The 15,555-nt window shown below is 53.5% G+C and overlaps 3 protein-coding genes across 3 annotated transcripts; all 3 read right to left on the bottom strand.

The window, feature by feature from the left end:
* Nucleotides 1-144: 144 nt before the first annotated feature.
* Nucleotides 145-2,962, bottom strand: NCS54_01462300 (MHYT domain-containing protein; the record flags this gene model as incomplete). The annotated part of the gene is made up of 5 exons (XM_053159763.1): nucleotides 145-1,809; nucleotides 1,863-2,048; nucleotides 2,102-2,608; nucleotides 2,677-2,731; nucleotides 2,802-2,962. 5 exons carry the CDS (start codon nucleotides 2,960-2,962, stop codon nucleotides 145-147), a joined length of 2,574 nt encoding a protein of 857 aa, XP_053015738.1.
* Nucleotides 2,963-5,329: 2,367 nt separating this feature from the next.
* NCS54_01462200 (Zn(2)-C6 fungal-type domain-containing protein) lies at nucleotides 5,330-9,085 on the bottom strand (the record flags this gene model as incomplete). Its single annotated transcript, XM_053159762.1, has 7 exons — nucleotides 7,925-9,085; nucleotides 6,939-7,863; nucleotides 6,686-6,879; nucleotides 6,401-6,642; nucleotides 5,980-6,329; nucleotides 5,851-5,899; nucleotides 5,330-5,810 (listed from the first exon to the last, which is right to left on the bottom strand). The coding sequence occupies exons 1-7, from the start codon at nucleotides 8,690-8,692 to the stop codon at nucleotides 5,330-5,332; spliced, it is 3,009 nt and encodes a 1,002-aa protein (XP_053015737.1). The 5' UTR covers nucleotides 8,693-9,085.
* A 1,522-nt stretch (nucleotides 9,086-10,607) lies between these two features.
* Nucleotides 10,608-13,966, bottom strand: NCS54_01462100 (2OG-FeII-Oxy-3 domain-containing protein; the record flags this gene model as incomplete). Its single annotated transcript, XM_053159761.1, has 5 exons — nucleotides 10,608-11,664; nucleotides 11,724-12,436; nucleotides 12,496-12,528; nucleotides 12,612-13,380; nucleotides 13,443-13,966. 5 exons carry the CDS (start codon nucleotides 13,964-13,966, stop codon nucleotides 10,608-10,610), a joined length of 3,096 nt encoding a protein of 1,031 aa, XP_053015736.1.
* Nucleotides 13,967-15,555: the final 1,589 nt, after the last annotated feature.

Here is a 15,555-nt window from a genome sequence, read left to right as displayed (position 1 = left end):
TCAGCACAGCCCAATTACAGGGATGAAACTACCAACAATACGAGACTGACCATTAGATGTTCATTTAGCTAGGAAAATCAAGAGTCTCTCAGTGATTCTTATCCATGTGTCTAGATGATATACAATGTTCGTGCGCCTGCGCAATCAACCGCTCGCCTCTCTCGCCGTCCTTTTCTCGCGGCTCTCAATCGTGTCGACAAAAAGAATATCCACAAACGGCAACGTATGGTTCACTGAACTTTTACGTGTCCCAATGTCGTTGGACACCCGTAAGTCCGCCTGCAAGTTGGTTCTGAAGTGGCCCATCGACTGGAGTTCAATCTCTGCTACCGGTGATGTCTTTGAATTAGTCGGTGCGATCGTGAGCGTGTCTGAGTCTTCCGATCCGGGCCCTTGCTCTGCTCTCGGCTTTCTTTCTTCAACGTCGACCGTGATGTCTTGAAACATCATGATATCTCCACATGACGGCCGGGCCTGTCGTGAGTTGGGCGACAAGGCGCGTCGTCCCCTCACCGCCGCCATAGTCTTGCTATTCATCCTTGTGGCCACTAAACTATCGGACCGCCCAAACGGCCAGAACTTGGATAGGAAGCCAGGTTCGCTATCTGGGGATCCCTCACGCCTATCCGCCAACTTGACGACGTGCCCAAACTCTTGGTGTACCCCTCGTATAAATTCTTGTTGAAATTGTGCTGAGAACTGGCGCATCTTGAAAAAGCTAAGAGGCACAAATTCACAGTTGGGGCTCGACAGCACTGAGTGAATGGGAATCACCCGCCGCATCACAATCATGGTCAATTGCACCCATTCTTCATCGTCTCGGCAGGGTACACGAACCATGGTAGACGTGAGGACTGCGTCTTCAAAAAGGGGCTCTTGTGTCCACTCACACAGCGTCTTGATGGTCTCTGATAGCTGACCCGCAAACTCGATCTCCTGAGCGTTTTGCCGCGCCGAGATCTCCTCCTTCAGACTTTGAAGTATTTTGGAAACTGGCATGTTTTCAAACCGCCTGAGGAACTGTACATGCCAGTTCTCGAGTGTCTTAAGTGGAAGAGCCGTGGATGGGAGAAGATGTCGGGCGTCCTTCTGTACCAGAATCTCGAATCCGGAGCTGACGCAGGCTCGGATGGAGAAGAATCCTATATGAACACCTGGGGGTGCCTCGTTGTGCTTGGTTGTGTATGTCGACATGGATCGGAGTTTCGTCTCAAAATCGGAACTCTGAATCTGCATGCACGACCTGATGATATTGCTGACCTGATGGAGCTCGGCGAAACGATAACCGGCTGACACAAAACGCTCGGCGTCCCGATCCGACTCGACGCGGCGAATTAACAACATCAGTAAGCCGCGCCCAAAGTCCTGGTGTCGAGCGTTGAGTCCCTTCTCTGCCATGTCAGAGCCGCTTTGGTTGTCATCATGAGCGTCTCCCATTCCCCAAGAGAGACTTAGACGAGAGCCCATTCGAGATTGGGCTCGTGGCCACTTGCCGCCCGGGCCTGTAGGGATAATCTCATCCCACAAGACACCTACTGAGGTCATATCCTCATGAAACCGGTCCGCAAGCTCGGCTGCGGCAAGACAGAAAAGCTCCTTAAAAATGACGTCGTAGCGTTCAATTATCTCTCCATACTCGCTAATGAGCTGAATGCCACGTCGTCCGTCCTTGTGAGTACTAGAATGCGGCAACTGTGATATGTGCCGCCTCATACCGCCGACAAAGTTCGAGATAGTACTCCAGTTTCTTGATGCCTGGAACATCCATTGGAAGATTGGGTGACTGATGCTAAAGCCGTCTTTGGTATTCTAGCGAAGTGAGTCGAGGTTCATACACAACGTGGCAGAGTATATATGTCTACCTTTTCCAGAAAGGAGTCAGTGACAACAGTACTGGGAATGAATCCATCAGGGTCAATGAGAATTCTTCCGCCCTTGTCAAAGACGGCCGCTCCCAGTGTGACCTGCTGCGCTCGAAGGGCCGACTTTCTCATGTTCCTCGCGCGAATAATGGCTGAGGTAGCAATGATGAAACAGGCACCGAGAGACTGTTCTGGATTAGCCGCACTCTTCATATTGTCAACTGCGGTTGCTTACTGACCAAACAGATAACCACAATGACAGTTGCACCTTTAGAGGGCTCATTACCCTCAGACTTGATATCTCTGAGTCGATAGCGAGTTCCAGTAGCGGCACACCAATGCATCCCTGACACAGCACTTGCAAGGACCGCAGCCGAGGTGGCTCGCTTCTGCCACGAATTGGTCCACACAGCTCTAAAGACAAAGAACGTGAAGAGGGCAACGTTGCTGGCAACGACGGCGATGATGGCAGATCCGACGATATTAACTGGCCGATATACACAGGTATAGTTTTTGATAGACGCGTTCCCGAGATAGTGCATACTGCAGGTGGCAACGCCGCAGAGAACACCGCCGATAATAACTCTCCACCAGGAAACGGTATTATTGGTGCCGATTGCGAGAAAGGCGGCCAGCAAGACGAGGATAGGGATGAAGAAGGATACAGCTGTGAACCCCCTCGAGTAGGCTATTTGCATCTCGGGTTCTCCGTTGGCAAGATCGATGGCTCTGTTTCCAATGAAATGCTAGTTGGTAGAACAGATGGTGAGCATTCGAGGACTACGTGATGAAGATGGATATTGTTGTTACTCACCATGCACCAGATGGCTACTCCGCCCATGGTAACGGCCGAGCTCACGAGTAACAGGCTGATTTGGTCAGTGCGATCATTCAAAGACATAATATGTGACTTTGAGCATCACAAACACGTGAACATACTGGTTGAACAGGCCTCGGAAGCCGGTTCGTCTGTTAATAAGCTCAAGGCTCGAGCCTGCGCCGACAATGCTGACAACGTAGCTGAGAGCGACGAAGCCGGCATTGTAGCTCTGGGGCACGATTTGATTCTGATACTCACCAAGCAAGTCGTAGGAAGTCATGATGAGACTAGAGCCCGCGGAAGAGCAACGGCAAGTTGCTGACACCGTGCAGTAGAGAGCGAGGATCCTTACTTGGCTGGGTGGAACATGAATGCGACTCGGGCGGCTCTTAACTGACACCTATAAACGGGGGCACGGCTTACGGAGTTTAGAAGCTCGGTAGCATTGCTTCTGGTTGAGTTTGGTTGCTAGGACAGGCTGGCCACGCTTTGGGATTCGCTTGAGATGGCTTGGTCATTCATTACGAAGTCGGAAGCCATTTTGGGATGCAAGATGCCCTTCCCGCTATACCAGGATGGCCACCACGGCCACCATCAGACCAGGACTAACACCCAAGGACTAGCCAGGTGTGAAAGCTTGGCTGTGATTCGAGGACCCATTGGGAATTGAGACTGAAACGCCATCTACGATCTCTCTTCCGTCTGGGGTGTTGAGCTAGCTGATCGGGGGATGGTAACCGAGCAGGCTTGCGTAGGGGTGGCTTGAGCACTGCCCAGATGAAACAAAGATGACGGCGTTAAGTCAAGCTATGAATTCATACAACGGGCGCAGAATGCTTTTATGTAGGCATTGTGGTTGCATCGGAAAGCCTGTCAACATGCCTGGTCGCCGAGCCAGACTTAAATTGGTGGCGGATCCGGTTCGCGGTCAAGTGCTCGCCAGGGTTTTACCCGTCGCTTGTGCTAGATCGGAAATAATACCGTGCTCGCAACTGGGCCTCTTAACGGCCGAGCTTTGGCAGTTAATGATGTGCGCCCTTCGTCACTAAGGTCGGGGGCTGCTGCAAGGGGCAGCCGCCTCTTCCCACCATCATCAAGAGAACCAAGGCCTGGAGGCGATCTCGGTGCACTCCGCCCTTGTCTCTAGCCAATGCTTTTCCGCATCCGTATGTTTATACCATTGCCAACATTCACCCAATTCTTTTCTACGACACTATTCACCCATAAACTTTCTGGTAAGTTTGAGTGGCTCAAGCAAACCGCCAACCGGAAATGGCGCCAACGCGACGAGAACGGCATCCCTCTCTGAAAAGGCCCAGATACAAGCTGGCACTACGCCGTCTCTGCAACGGTTGCAACGGTCCCCTTCATAAAGCTCTTCATGGGGATTGTTTGTGTACCAGCTCATCCGCAAGCCTCGCCAGATAGAACTAGCGGATTTCACAGGGCAAGCCCCCGAAGCATTTTACTACGCGTGCCACGTCTTGTCACCCCTTCTCGTATGCTGCCAGATCCCTGTTTCTATACACATCACGGCCAGTTGAGTACGCTCTCTCTAAGCCGCGGAAAAAGGGATTGGCTGCAACGTCCATATCAGCCGTAGGGCTCGCCGAGCGTAACCACATTGCCGGCAGGAATAACGCATCGCCAGGGTTCAATAGCGCCTGGTGGGATGAATTGCTGGCCAAATTGTGCATATGGAAAGTTCCGTGCACCCCCAGCTCAAGCTTGCGGAATAGGCGGGAGGCTCATGGCGTTCAAATGCTGAATCCATGCACTCTAGCGCTGCCAAAACAGTGTTGTGTGCACATTATGCGAGACCCAGCGCTTCCACCTAGGTCTGCAGCCTCGCGATACCCTGGGTCCTTGATTGGCGAGGAGGCGCATCTTCGATTCTCAGCGGCATATCTTGGTGTCTGTGTTTACTGTACAAATCTAGCCGAGACAACCGATATGAGACGCGACAAGATAAGACGCGGGCCTTCCTACATGATTACAAATCTTATTAGTTAGAAAATCCCGTGTCCTAAGGGGGATGCGGCTCAAGGCCCCGCCCAAGGCTACATTCCAGAGCTCAAGGCCAGTCGCAAACTTGACGGCTTGGGATTATGTACATGCAAACTGTCCACCCCGCAGGTCCCCCTTGTATTTTGATAAAACACGCACAAAGGGGCCTGTGCTCATATTCTTGTGCCTATGTACGCATTTCTCATCCGTGCGCGGGCAGCAGCCCTCGTGGCAACGTAACCCAAAACGTAAAAGCGTGGTGAGAATACCCTGTAGCTAGACTAGAGTTTGGATTCACAACTTCGTCACCTTCCCCTGTATTCTTACTTTCTTGACACACAAATGTTAAGAAAGTGGCCTAATCTTCACCCATTTTCTTAACAAGTACACTGTAAATCGTTCAGCTGCGCGCCGGGCAGCCGTCGGCGGCGGCGATGGCATCGACCACCTCCAGCCCGCCCGTTGCTCCGTCACTTAGCCTTGGTCATGTGGCGGCGCCTCACCTTACGGCAGTCGCCTCTTTTCACTTGGTCTTACGGCCGCGGGGGAATACCATGGACTGAGAGAATATGGTTCCAGAAGTGGTCCAGATGCTTAAGTTTTACCTTTCGCTCTTTGCAGTCAGAATTGTCGCACAGAGCTACATGGAGACGATGGCCTCGATCCTACGTTGGAAGATCTCGTCTTCAGTTAAGTCATGGGGCTGGTGGCAGAGAATCTCCGCTAGTCTATCGCGTTCTGGGAAGGCGACGTCAATGACAGGCTCCACGTTCTCCTCCTCTTCTTCCCCTCGTGCCTGTCTTTCAATATCCCAGATGGGACGGCGGTAAAAATAATACTCGCGGTATTCTTTGATAATCCACTTCTCACGTTGCGCGCGCTTGGTGCGGATTTCACTGGTGAGCTTCCGGATCTTTTCCTCGTCCTCATGGCCCTCGATCCGGTCCTTGCCCCGCTTGAGCTGTGCGCATTGCTCTTCGAGCTCGACAATCTTTGGGCCCAGTGGCAAGCTTGCGTACACCTCTTGGAGCACCATGTCCGTGGCTTGAGGATCGCGCGTGAGGCTGACGTGCGCGGACAGCCGGAACAGCTGACTCTGCTGCTTTTCCTCGAGGAAAGCGCTCAAGGGTATTCAGGTAAGCTTGACAGAATGTCGCACACCGAGGGTCATGGCGTATCATTTGGTCGCGGACAGAGTCTGGTGCGTCCCCTAAAGAATGAACCAAGTCAGTAGGCTTCAAATGTCGCAACATCTTGAACTCTGCCCCTCCAAGATGAGCAACGACGTACCATTGGCGGCATTTGCGGCACCTCGCCGAGCAAACTTGGGCGTCCAGCGGTTCTCATGTCCTGAACCGAGGCTCTGCTGACCCATATCGTCTCTAAGCTTGGAGTACGGGAAAGCCTCGGTTTCCGAGAGGGTGGCGCCACGGTACCGTCGGAAACCCGGCATCTTCAGCTTGAATTGCTTCCACCGGAACGGAATGCATTGTATGAATCGTGGAGGCTTCGTTCCAAACAAGCGGGATGCATTTGTTACGCTCGGCACGTCGAAGGCTTGATTGCGGAGTGCAATGTTGAGGATCGTACGAACGGCACAGAAGAGCAGCTTCTTGGTGGGGGTGACGTAGAATAGGTTCCTATAGAAGACTGTCAATAAGCGCAACGCCTGGAGACTGATGGTTCAACGTGCGACGCAGTAGGGACGTACGGTTCGGGCTTGTTATCAGCCCCCTTGCGATGGATGAATTTGATGGTCATGGCTGGTATGGATTGTCCAGTGACAGGGTGTCGCACCATCATCAGGATATCCTCATAGCACAGAGCCTTTGGATCCTGCGAGAGAAGGCCGTTGAGCTGCTCGGAGTCTTCATCCAATGCCTCGTCCTCGCTGGCATCAGAGGAAGATGACTGGACGGCCTTCTGACCGAAGAGTTCCTTGATAGGGCCATCCTTTGGTTTCTGCCTCTCGCCATCTACCAGCTCGACAGGTCACGGGTCCGGTATAACACATGAGCTGGTAGCAGCCGGCGAGCTGGATACGATGCCTTTCGCCGGGGAAGATGCCAGTATCGTAGGCGATATTGAAAGTCAGGGTGACACGCAAATTGTCCACGTTGAGCACCGGCTTGCCACCGACGTTGGGCGGTCGGAGGCCAAAGGTAGGGATCAAGGTGTGATGATGATACACTGGTCGGCAGACAAGCCAGCGTCGCGGCAGCGTCCGCAGGGTCTTTGTCGGTCGCAACCCTTCTTGCTCTTCCGGCAGCGCTGGCAGCGTAGCTTCGTAGAAAGATCGGGCAGCTCTTCTTCGCTGGGAATAGGCGCAACCTGTCCGGCAGAAGCGACCGACTGCTTCCGCGACGGAGGCATAGAAGCTGGGGACATTGGGCTGTTGGCGGTGGCAGGCAGCTTCTTAGCTTTGGTGTTGTTGGAGGTGCGCGGGTCCTTGGTCGTCTTGGATGATGTTGACCCGGAGATAGAGGCAGAGCTTTTGTGCTTGGTGGGCGCCTTGTTGGTCTTGACTAGTTTGCTCTTGCCGTTGGAGAGAAGAGAATCATCAGCGCCATCTTCGTAGTCAGCGTCGTTACCACTGGCTTCAGCGGTCTCAGGAGGGGCCATGAAGTGCACCTCGGTAGTCTGATAGGCCTTGTCGATGGCGCCGGAAGCATCGAGCTTTTGGCGACGAGCAGGAGGGAGCTCAGGCTCGCGCTTGCTCTCACCGTCGCTAGTAGCACCAGTCGATGAAGCGACATTGGCTCTGCCGCTAAATGTGTCATCGAGGGTCGAGGCAGACGTTCGGCCGTGGGAGATGTTGGACATTTCGCCAAGTCGCATCAGCTGGATGGCAACATCCTTGTCCTCCTTGGACATGCAGCTACCGATGGTTGGGTCAGGAGTGGGAAGAATGCCAATTGCGCTGCCATTGCTGGCATAACCGATGCTACCGCGGCTGCGACGACCATCAGGGCCCGGTGTTGAGTACATGTAGGAGTGCGAGGCTCCATTGGTATAACCCTGCGGTGACTGCAAGGGGCGGGGGTGCGTGAAGGGATTTTGGTGCGGCTGCACGTAGGGCATCGCTGGACGATGAGGCTCAACACGGCGAGCAGGGGAGACGGACGGGTTCGAAGTCGCCACCGGCATCTGAGGCGGTGCCAACGGGGGCAGCTCCTGTGACCCGACGTTGTCAGTCTTTTGAGGCCGCCTTGACAAAATGGCGGTCTCCACTTACCGAGCTTTCAAACTTGGCCCTTTTTCGACATCCACCCTCGACAATGTTCTCGACACTGATGTCGGTAGTGGGCTGCTGCTCCTTGCTCTTTCCATATGCCGAGCCATGCTCATCAGCGCTGCTGTATCCCGGTATGCTGTTGCTGTAGAGTTCAGTATGACCCCGGGCGGTGGAGCTCGGGTTCTTGGACGAGCGAGAGCGGCCCTTCTTGCCATTTGCCCTGACAGAAGCGCTTCTTCGGCCACGAGCAGTGTTGGGAGAAGGACTTCGTCTCCACGATGATCGGGGGCTGGGTCTGGAGATGTCTTGCGCAAAGCGCTGGGCTTGATGAGCGGGATGGCCATGGTCACCATAGTAGGGGTGGCCGCTGATCAAGGCGCTGTGATAGGGATGAAGAGAATAGGCGGCCGGATTTGCCGGGGGCTCCTCAATGACCCTGACGTAGACGACCATGTTATTGCGGAAGTTTTCATAGCGAGCAATGAGGGTGTTACCGTGTTCGTCCTCAAAACTGACTCCCTTTGACACGGTCGGACCCGAGTACAGACCATAAAAGTTCTTGACAGTCGTCACAATCGAGTCTGTAGTATCGTGAGGGTATATTTGCACTCGCATGGGCAAGCGCGCACGATACTGGGGAGAATCGAGAAACAAGACCTCGAATGCGACGTTCTTGGAGCTCGCTGTCTGTTGGGGTGACACACTGCCACCGTTCGAGGACGCCCCTGAGGCACTGGTAGCGGTGTTGAGCGGCGACATGGAAGCCATTACGTCAAAGTAGAGGATGTTTGAGTGTTTCGACGGAGATGGGCGTGGTGAATAGAGAGGAACAGGTAGGGGATGTGGTTGGGGGACGGCGGTCGCGGGCTTTGGCTGGGATAGACTAGGCCAGACCCTGTTCACGGCAGGATCCCTCAACAGGGCGCTCGACAATCTATTTAGTAGCCGAGGGCCAGAGAGCGGAGGCGATGCGAGTGTATGAGGACGATGCCGAGCTATGGATGGAAGATCCAAAGGAGACCACCATCCAGGGCGTAGGGAGTCTTGTGTGGTGGTGTTCTCGGGACTTGTTCTTGCGATGCGGATGACGACGACGGGGGACGGACGGTGCTCGTTGGAACGACAGCGGCGACGAGATGGGCGACCTGCTGTAGACTCTGAGGCGGATTAGCAACTGAGGAAGCCTCCGAGGGCAGGCGAAGCAGCTGAGATGGCGATGGATGGTGATCCTGAAGGAGAGAACGTGCAGAAAGCGCCGGGGGGCGGGTTGGCGCTCCTTGGGACGGGGACAACGGACGGAGGAGAGCGGTCAAGCAGCTGGGGGCTCAGGGCGTAAGAGGGGAGATTCGGGGCCTCGATTGGGATCGCGAATGATGATACAGGCGATGGAACTCACCAGAGACGACTGCAGTTGGGTTGGGATGATTGGTGTTGTAACACTTGGGAAGAGGATGTACATGAGGAAAAGAGGAGGCCAGGCAGGGGGGGAGCGATTTTGTCACTGCTGAACTGGGCTCACTGCCTTAACACGGGCAGTCCCGTCCAAGGCAGTTTTCGAGGTCAAGTGTTAAAGGTCCCCTGAAGGAGGCTTAAGGAGCAGGCCGCTAGACCGCCGGAGGGGGCCCTTTACAGCGCCTCAGTCACCTGGTTCAGGGAGGTCTGGCTCTGGCGCTGAGATTGGACAAGGGCTCCAGGGCTGGTTGGCTGGGTTGCCGAGGTGATCCATCGATTGCGGTAGCTGACGGATGCACCCGAACCTGCATTCAAGGCTGTGGGGATTATTCTATAGCTAGTGCCTTTGGATTACACTCCATAGAAAGCAGCATATGCTTAGGCAGAACCTGCGCTCGCATCCCTCCCCATTTCGCGTTGTATGCTGCTCAAGGGGAAGACAGGGCGCATTTTTGACTCCTTGCCCAAGGTGCGGCGGACACGGGAACCTTGAAAAGCGGATGCGGGGGTGCGGTGCGATGCAGTGCGCAGGGCAGTAAAGAGTGGATGGAGTGTTACCTCGATTCAAGCCGTGCTTTGCACGCACACATATCATCGCAACGCTATTTGCAGACTTGATCATTGTTGGATACGGGATGGGGTAGGGGTGAATTCAGTAGATTGTGGACCAGAAATTGATGGTATTATTGATTGAAGTCGATGATCTTGTTCTTGTTCGCTTCGTCATCGTGCGGGGGCGTTGGCCCAGTTTTTGATGTTTTCACCGCCAAGGTAACGAACCGTAAATAGCTTAGCGTTGTGGTCCTATGAGGTTAGTCCTCCGGGAAGTTGACGGGATCCCGAGTTCTCTACCCGTTGGCTCATGTGGGGCTAGGGCCCCACATGAGCCAACGGGTAGTAGGTATGGTCGTATGTACTAGGTGTCTCGACAATGTGGCTTATGAGGGCATTCTGTAAGTGAAGTACAAGCTGGACGTTGCCAGTTGAAAGACTTGACATTTGTGATATGTCGACGGTCATGGTGATCAATGGGAGCTACCTAGGCTCCAAAGACTAACTCTTACGTCTCCGACTCGCAATAAATACAGGTGCTGGTTGATGGCGCTCTGGAGACAATTTTCGCTGTCCAATACTCTTACATTTCTCCAAATGGTAGTCTCCAACACAATTTATTAGGGTTCTCATTCCTTCCCACCAGATCTGGTCCAGGGCAACACCAGCCGCGACCGCTCTAGTCGCTGGTCAGATCAATGATCTCATACTCCGCAGGCGGCAACTTCCGCTTCTCTCCAACAACCGGCGGCTGCGATGTGCCTTGTTGGCTGGTATCTGCCAACGGCTGACGAGGCTGGCCTGTCGTCGACGCTGCGGCCGGGGCCCGAGCCTGATGCGCCGCCGAGATTCGTTCCATGTGGACAATGGCAAAGTAGTCCGGGCCGAGTAGCAGTCTAAGGTGATCGTGTTCGAAAATTCCGATCTTTGTGGCGGCCAGCGTTCGACGCGACGCCCAGTCCTGATGCCTCTTCACTTGATGTCGGAAAGTCTTGGTCACCACCAGAGTCTGTGGTGAGCCCGACCGCTCCGTCTCGTGAGTGCAGTCGACACCTGAAGAGTCGAGCTGCCGGTGCAGGTGCATACGCCGCTGTTTATTGACCGGGAAGTGGCCGATCATCCGCGCCGGATCAGTAAGAAAGCCATTTAGCACCCCGCAGTCAAAGCAGGAACAGCGCACACCATTCCGCACAAGGTCTTGGTTGTTTCCAGGCTCAAGCCCCACGAAGTTGTCAAGGTAAGCTTTGAAGAAGGTTGAAAAGAGCTTCTGATAGCGTTCCGTATCAAGGGGTATGGCGTTGGATGTGAGGATGGGGATGAGAGACCGCAAGAAGGGCAGCCAGAAGTAGTGGAGTTCGAGACCAAGGAGCCCCGGAGCTTCTGCAACGAGCTTGGAGACGAGCTGCGCCAAGAGACCGTCTCCTTCTGCACTTGTCCTGAGGATGGTAGAGAAGAAGTCGGCTAGCGTTTCATGGCTGATGGCTGTTCGGAGTTGAGCTTTTGTATCTTGTCCGGTGCCACTGAGGCGTGCCCGTTTAGCCGCTGCCCGTACTCTAACCTCACTTTTTACCTGCTCAAAATCCGCCATACGGATGAAATAGCTCGTTATGGTCCGATAGAGGTTCATAGAGCTTTCCACAGGCAGGGTACCTTTGGTGCTTTGCTGTTCCAGTCGAGCCAGAAATCTTAGACAGAACGCCGCGGCGTCTCGTTTTCTATCGACTATAGACGTTGCGCTACAGTTTCAGTTAGCGTCGTACGCACGATAGCAATGAAGGAGGCCGGTACAACGTACGTCTGCGAGAGAAAAGCGGAGGGGTCACTGAAGTAAAGTGCAGAGTCAACCAAGGCTGTTCCATCATCTCCGCCGAGGCCTCTGCCCACACAACCATCCAGGCAAGAGCGGAGCGTTGAACGAACCCAACCGAGGACGCGCCGGGGTGTGTGCGTGTTGTCCGAAGCGGTAGCATCCTCGGGAATGGGCACCAAATTCGCGATCGCCCTGAAATGGTCGGCGAAATAAGGGTACCCCGAAATAGCAAAGCACAATCTGCCATTGTTAAGCTTCCGAAGGCGACAACATGTTCCGAGTCGGTTCAGCTGAGCAACATACCCCTTTTTAATAGCATTGAACCGTTCATTGGGATCACCATCACCAGTACCCAACCACTGCCTCACCCAGCTGAAGAAGTCCGGTAATAGGAGGCCCTGATGACGGACAGCAGCCTTTTCGAACAAGTCATATAGTCCACGCTGTACTGCGACCTTGAGAACGTCCCGCATGGCTTCTCCATCTAGCGAGCCATAGCGCTTCTTGTTCCGCTCGCCCCACGCTTGCTCCCAGAGCTTCAGAAGCGCAGTGGCCGAAGACTCCCCGGCCTGTGGTAGCAAGCAGGCTCGGGCGTAATAGCCGATCGGGGAGTAGAAGTTATGTGACAAAGAGCAATATGTCTGCTTACTACAATCGAAGTAAGAGGTGGCGGAGTCGCGAGGGACAATGGCGACGGCCTAAGTCGGACAAGTCAGTGCTGATGAGGGATTGAATTAAGAAAGAAGGGATATCTTACCGTCACGCGATACCAGTGAGTCGCCGTTGGTCCCTGGGAAATGAAGATATTAGCACGGCCAGCCCTACCCCCAGAATCCAAGGCTTGGCCTCGATTTATGGCTAGTGGAAACACACCGAGTTCCCCATATACCCTTCGTACTCTTCTTCCGCCTCGAGATCCTCGAAACAGTCTTCTTCGAGAATGTCATCTTCATCGAGGTGCAGATCCTTTGTCACGATACGGCCCTCCAAGTCGACAAGAGTCTTGACTTTATAGCTCAATTCGAAAACTTCCTCAAGTGTATGAAAGCCGGACTCATCTTCGTCGTCGTAGTCGTCCCAGTAGCCGCGCCGGCGATAACCCCTGTCGTAGTAATCGTCCTCAACGCTCCCCATCTCCTGCTTCTCCAGCAGCGCGAGGAAGATGTCGGCAGGGAGTTTTCTGCATGCCTCCTTGAGAGCTTGGACACGAGCCAAATCTTGGGCCTTCAATGCATTGAGCGAGGCGTTGGCTTCCGTGTAGTCGTGGTCGAGCACATGGTAGAGGTACTTCTGTTTGCGTGACTCTTGGTCCTCGGCCAGCCACCGCCTTAGAGTTTGACGGAGAGGCCGAAACTGGGACCGCTGCAGGCCCGTCGCCGATGGACGCGGCAGAGTCTGATCGAGCGCGAGATTGTAAGTCAGGACCCAGCGGTAGCCCGACGTGACAGGGAGAACCTCATGCGACACGTCCGAGTACCAACAGGCGAAGGCTTGCGCCCATTCGGACGTCTTGAAGACCTTCTTCTCGCCGCAGTGCTTCAGTACCAAGTCCCCGCCTTGGTGCGCCGACGGCAGGCTGACTACAAGCGTGCCGAACATGCCAGGAATCTTCTCCGTGCTGTGGTCATAGTCAGACCAGCCACTAGCAAAGCAGAGCCTTGACCTCTTGTCATGGTTCAGAGGCTCAGCGATTGGTTAACTTACTCCGTGTGCGCCTTGAACATGGCACCCTTTTCGTAGACAAGCATCTTATGGATCTCGGCCCTGGTGGGTGTGTTGATACCTAAACGCTGGGAGGTATGGGCGCACAAAGACTTGATGAAACCCCCCCAAGCTGGATCTCGAAACGCGAACTGTTCTGCATCTAATTCCCAGGTGTTTCGGACGGCTGTGTCGACGAGAGTTTCGCTTCGCTTGCCGTATGCCGCCTGATGTGCCCTTGCGATCAACTGGCGCGCCTGGGACTCGCTGAGCGGCATCGTGACGTCGCCGACTCCATCGACAAACAGGGCCGGCGGGGTATTAGATATTCCAGCGAACGATGCGAATGATCCTGAGGCCTGGATGTTCGAGAGAGCGGTGAGGAGTTCTTCTTTAAGACCAGCACAGTAGGGGTTGGTGCTTAGGTTGCTTGCAGCGCTCTCGGCATCACTCTGGGAATCCTCGGGCTCAAAGGTCCCAGTAGTAGAGTCGGGAGCATTGGGTATTGGTTCGTGTTCGTCTGTCATGACGATGCTGTCGCGAGGCGGCTTAATGAGACGCGATTCGTAGCGCGTTAATGCCTTGAGGAACGAAGTGGAACGAAGAGACGAAAAGGCTCTTGGGACCTGGTGTGAGCGGGGGGGTGATGTTACGAAGCGAAGAGCAGTACCGTTTGCTCACTGGAAAGGCCACCGTGGAGTGAGTGCCCGAAGTGCACTGCACGCCTTCCCTGGGTTAGTCTGGACTAAAAAAACGCTGGGGCTACCCTCAGAAAAGCGAAATGCAAAACACCGGAGCAAGGCATCATTGTGCCTTGCCTTCCCCACAAAGAAGCCCAGTCATTGTTTCGTCATGTCCTCCAACTCACGGGGGAAAACCCACCGACTCACCAATCCATCGCAGGAGCATCGTTGTCGCGCGATAAGGAAATCCCTAGCTCAAACCCTCGCGCACAGGCACACCTACAGTCGTACTCCGTCAGCTTGCTCCCGCCGACATTTTCCGAGGTGTGATTAAGTACTTCGTAGCACGCTCCCTTGATGGTTGGTTAATAGACGTAAACAAACCTTCCTTGTTTCCACAAGAGCAAAATAATCTCTGTTTTGGGTGACATGGCTACCTTGAAACTCTGGCCTAAATAGGTGAAGAAACCCGAATTTTAGACTGCGAAGAAAACCTTAAGCTAACACGCTTCTTTATTTACTTTCAACCCCATGATACGAATGCCTGGAATGCCTCTCGTCGTCTCCCTTCATCGCTCTCAAGCGACATTAAGAGTCATCCGGCTGCATCCGCCCTCGAGGAGCTCTGTGGCCTGCAGGTTAGGTATTCAGCCATGTCTTCGCCACTGGGCTTCACTCCCTGGAGGAGGAGGACGCTGAGCTCGTCCTCACAGCACGACCAGCCGCAGTCACTGGCTGGGGGTGCTGTCTCCAGCTCCAATTCCTCCCACGAATCCCAGCACCCAATTGCTTCGGCACGGCCACCCTTCATCAGCTCCGCCCCTTGCCACTGGGAGCCGATCCGGTCCTTCATCCACGACACCGCACGAGAGAGCTTATGTATGTGCACCCATGATCCATGACCTCGGGCCCTTCGCCCTGGGCTTCCCCGCATTCGTGTAACGTACATGATAAGCATATGTCACAGACAAGTATGTGTCTCGGTAAGATTTTCACCTTAAATCGCGATTTTTAAAAAATTCTTAAAAACTGAAATTAGTTTAAAAATAACCTAAACTTTAGGAATCACTTTCTTAATAGTATATAAAGTAAGCTTAATTTTTCTAAGATTTTTTAAAAAAACTCTTATTAAGTTATTAAGAAAAAACATATTCGCACTGTTTTTTTAAGTCTTTTTTTACTTTACAAGCTAGATAATTTTTTGAAAATTCTACAAAAAATACTAACTTTCTAACTATTTACGAATTAGGTTAAAAATGCTCCTTTTGGGTTTGTAGCTATTTTATTGTAGTTTTTAGAAAATCTAGCTTCTTTACTTTTAGCTGCACAGTATTAGTGTGACACATACTTGTCTGTGACATATGCTTATCATGTACGTTATCCCATAAGTTCAAGTTTAGAGCCAGCCTCTGCCGCTTCGCAAGCTGCCAGTC

This window comes from Fusarium falciforme, chromosome 13 (genome assembly GCF_026873545.1).
Source record: "Fusarium falciforme chromosome 13, complete sequence".
NCBI classification, from domain to species: domain Eukaryota; kingdom Fungi; phylum Ascomycota; class Sordariomycetes; order Hypocreales; family Nectriaceae; genus Fusarium; species Fusarium falciforme.
The sequence above is the reverse complement of the archived record's forward strand: the minus strand, read 5'-3'. Positions and strand labels throughout refer to the sequence as shown.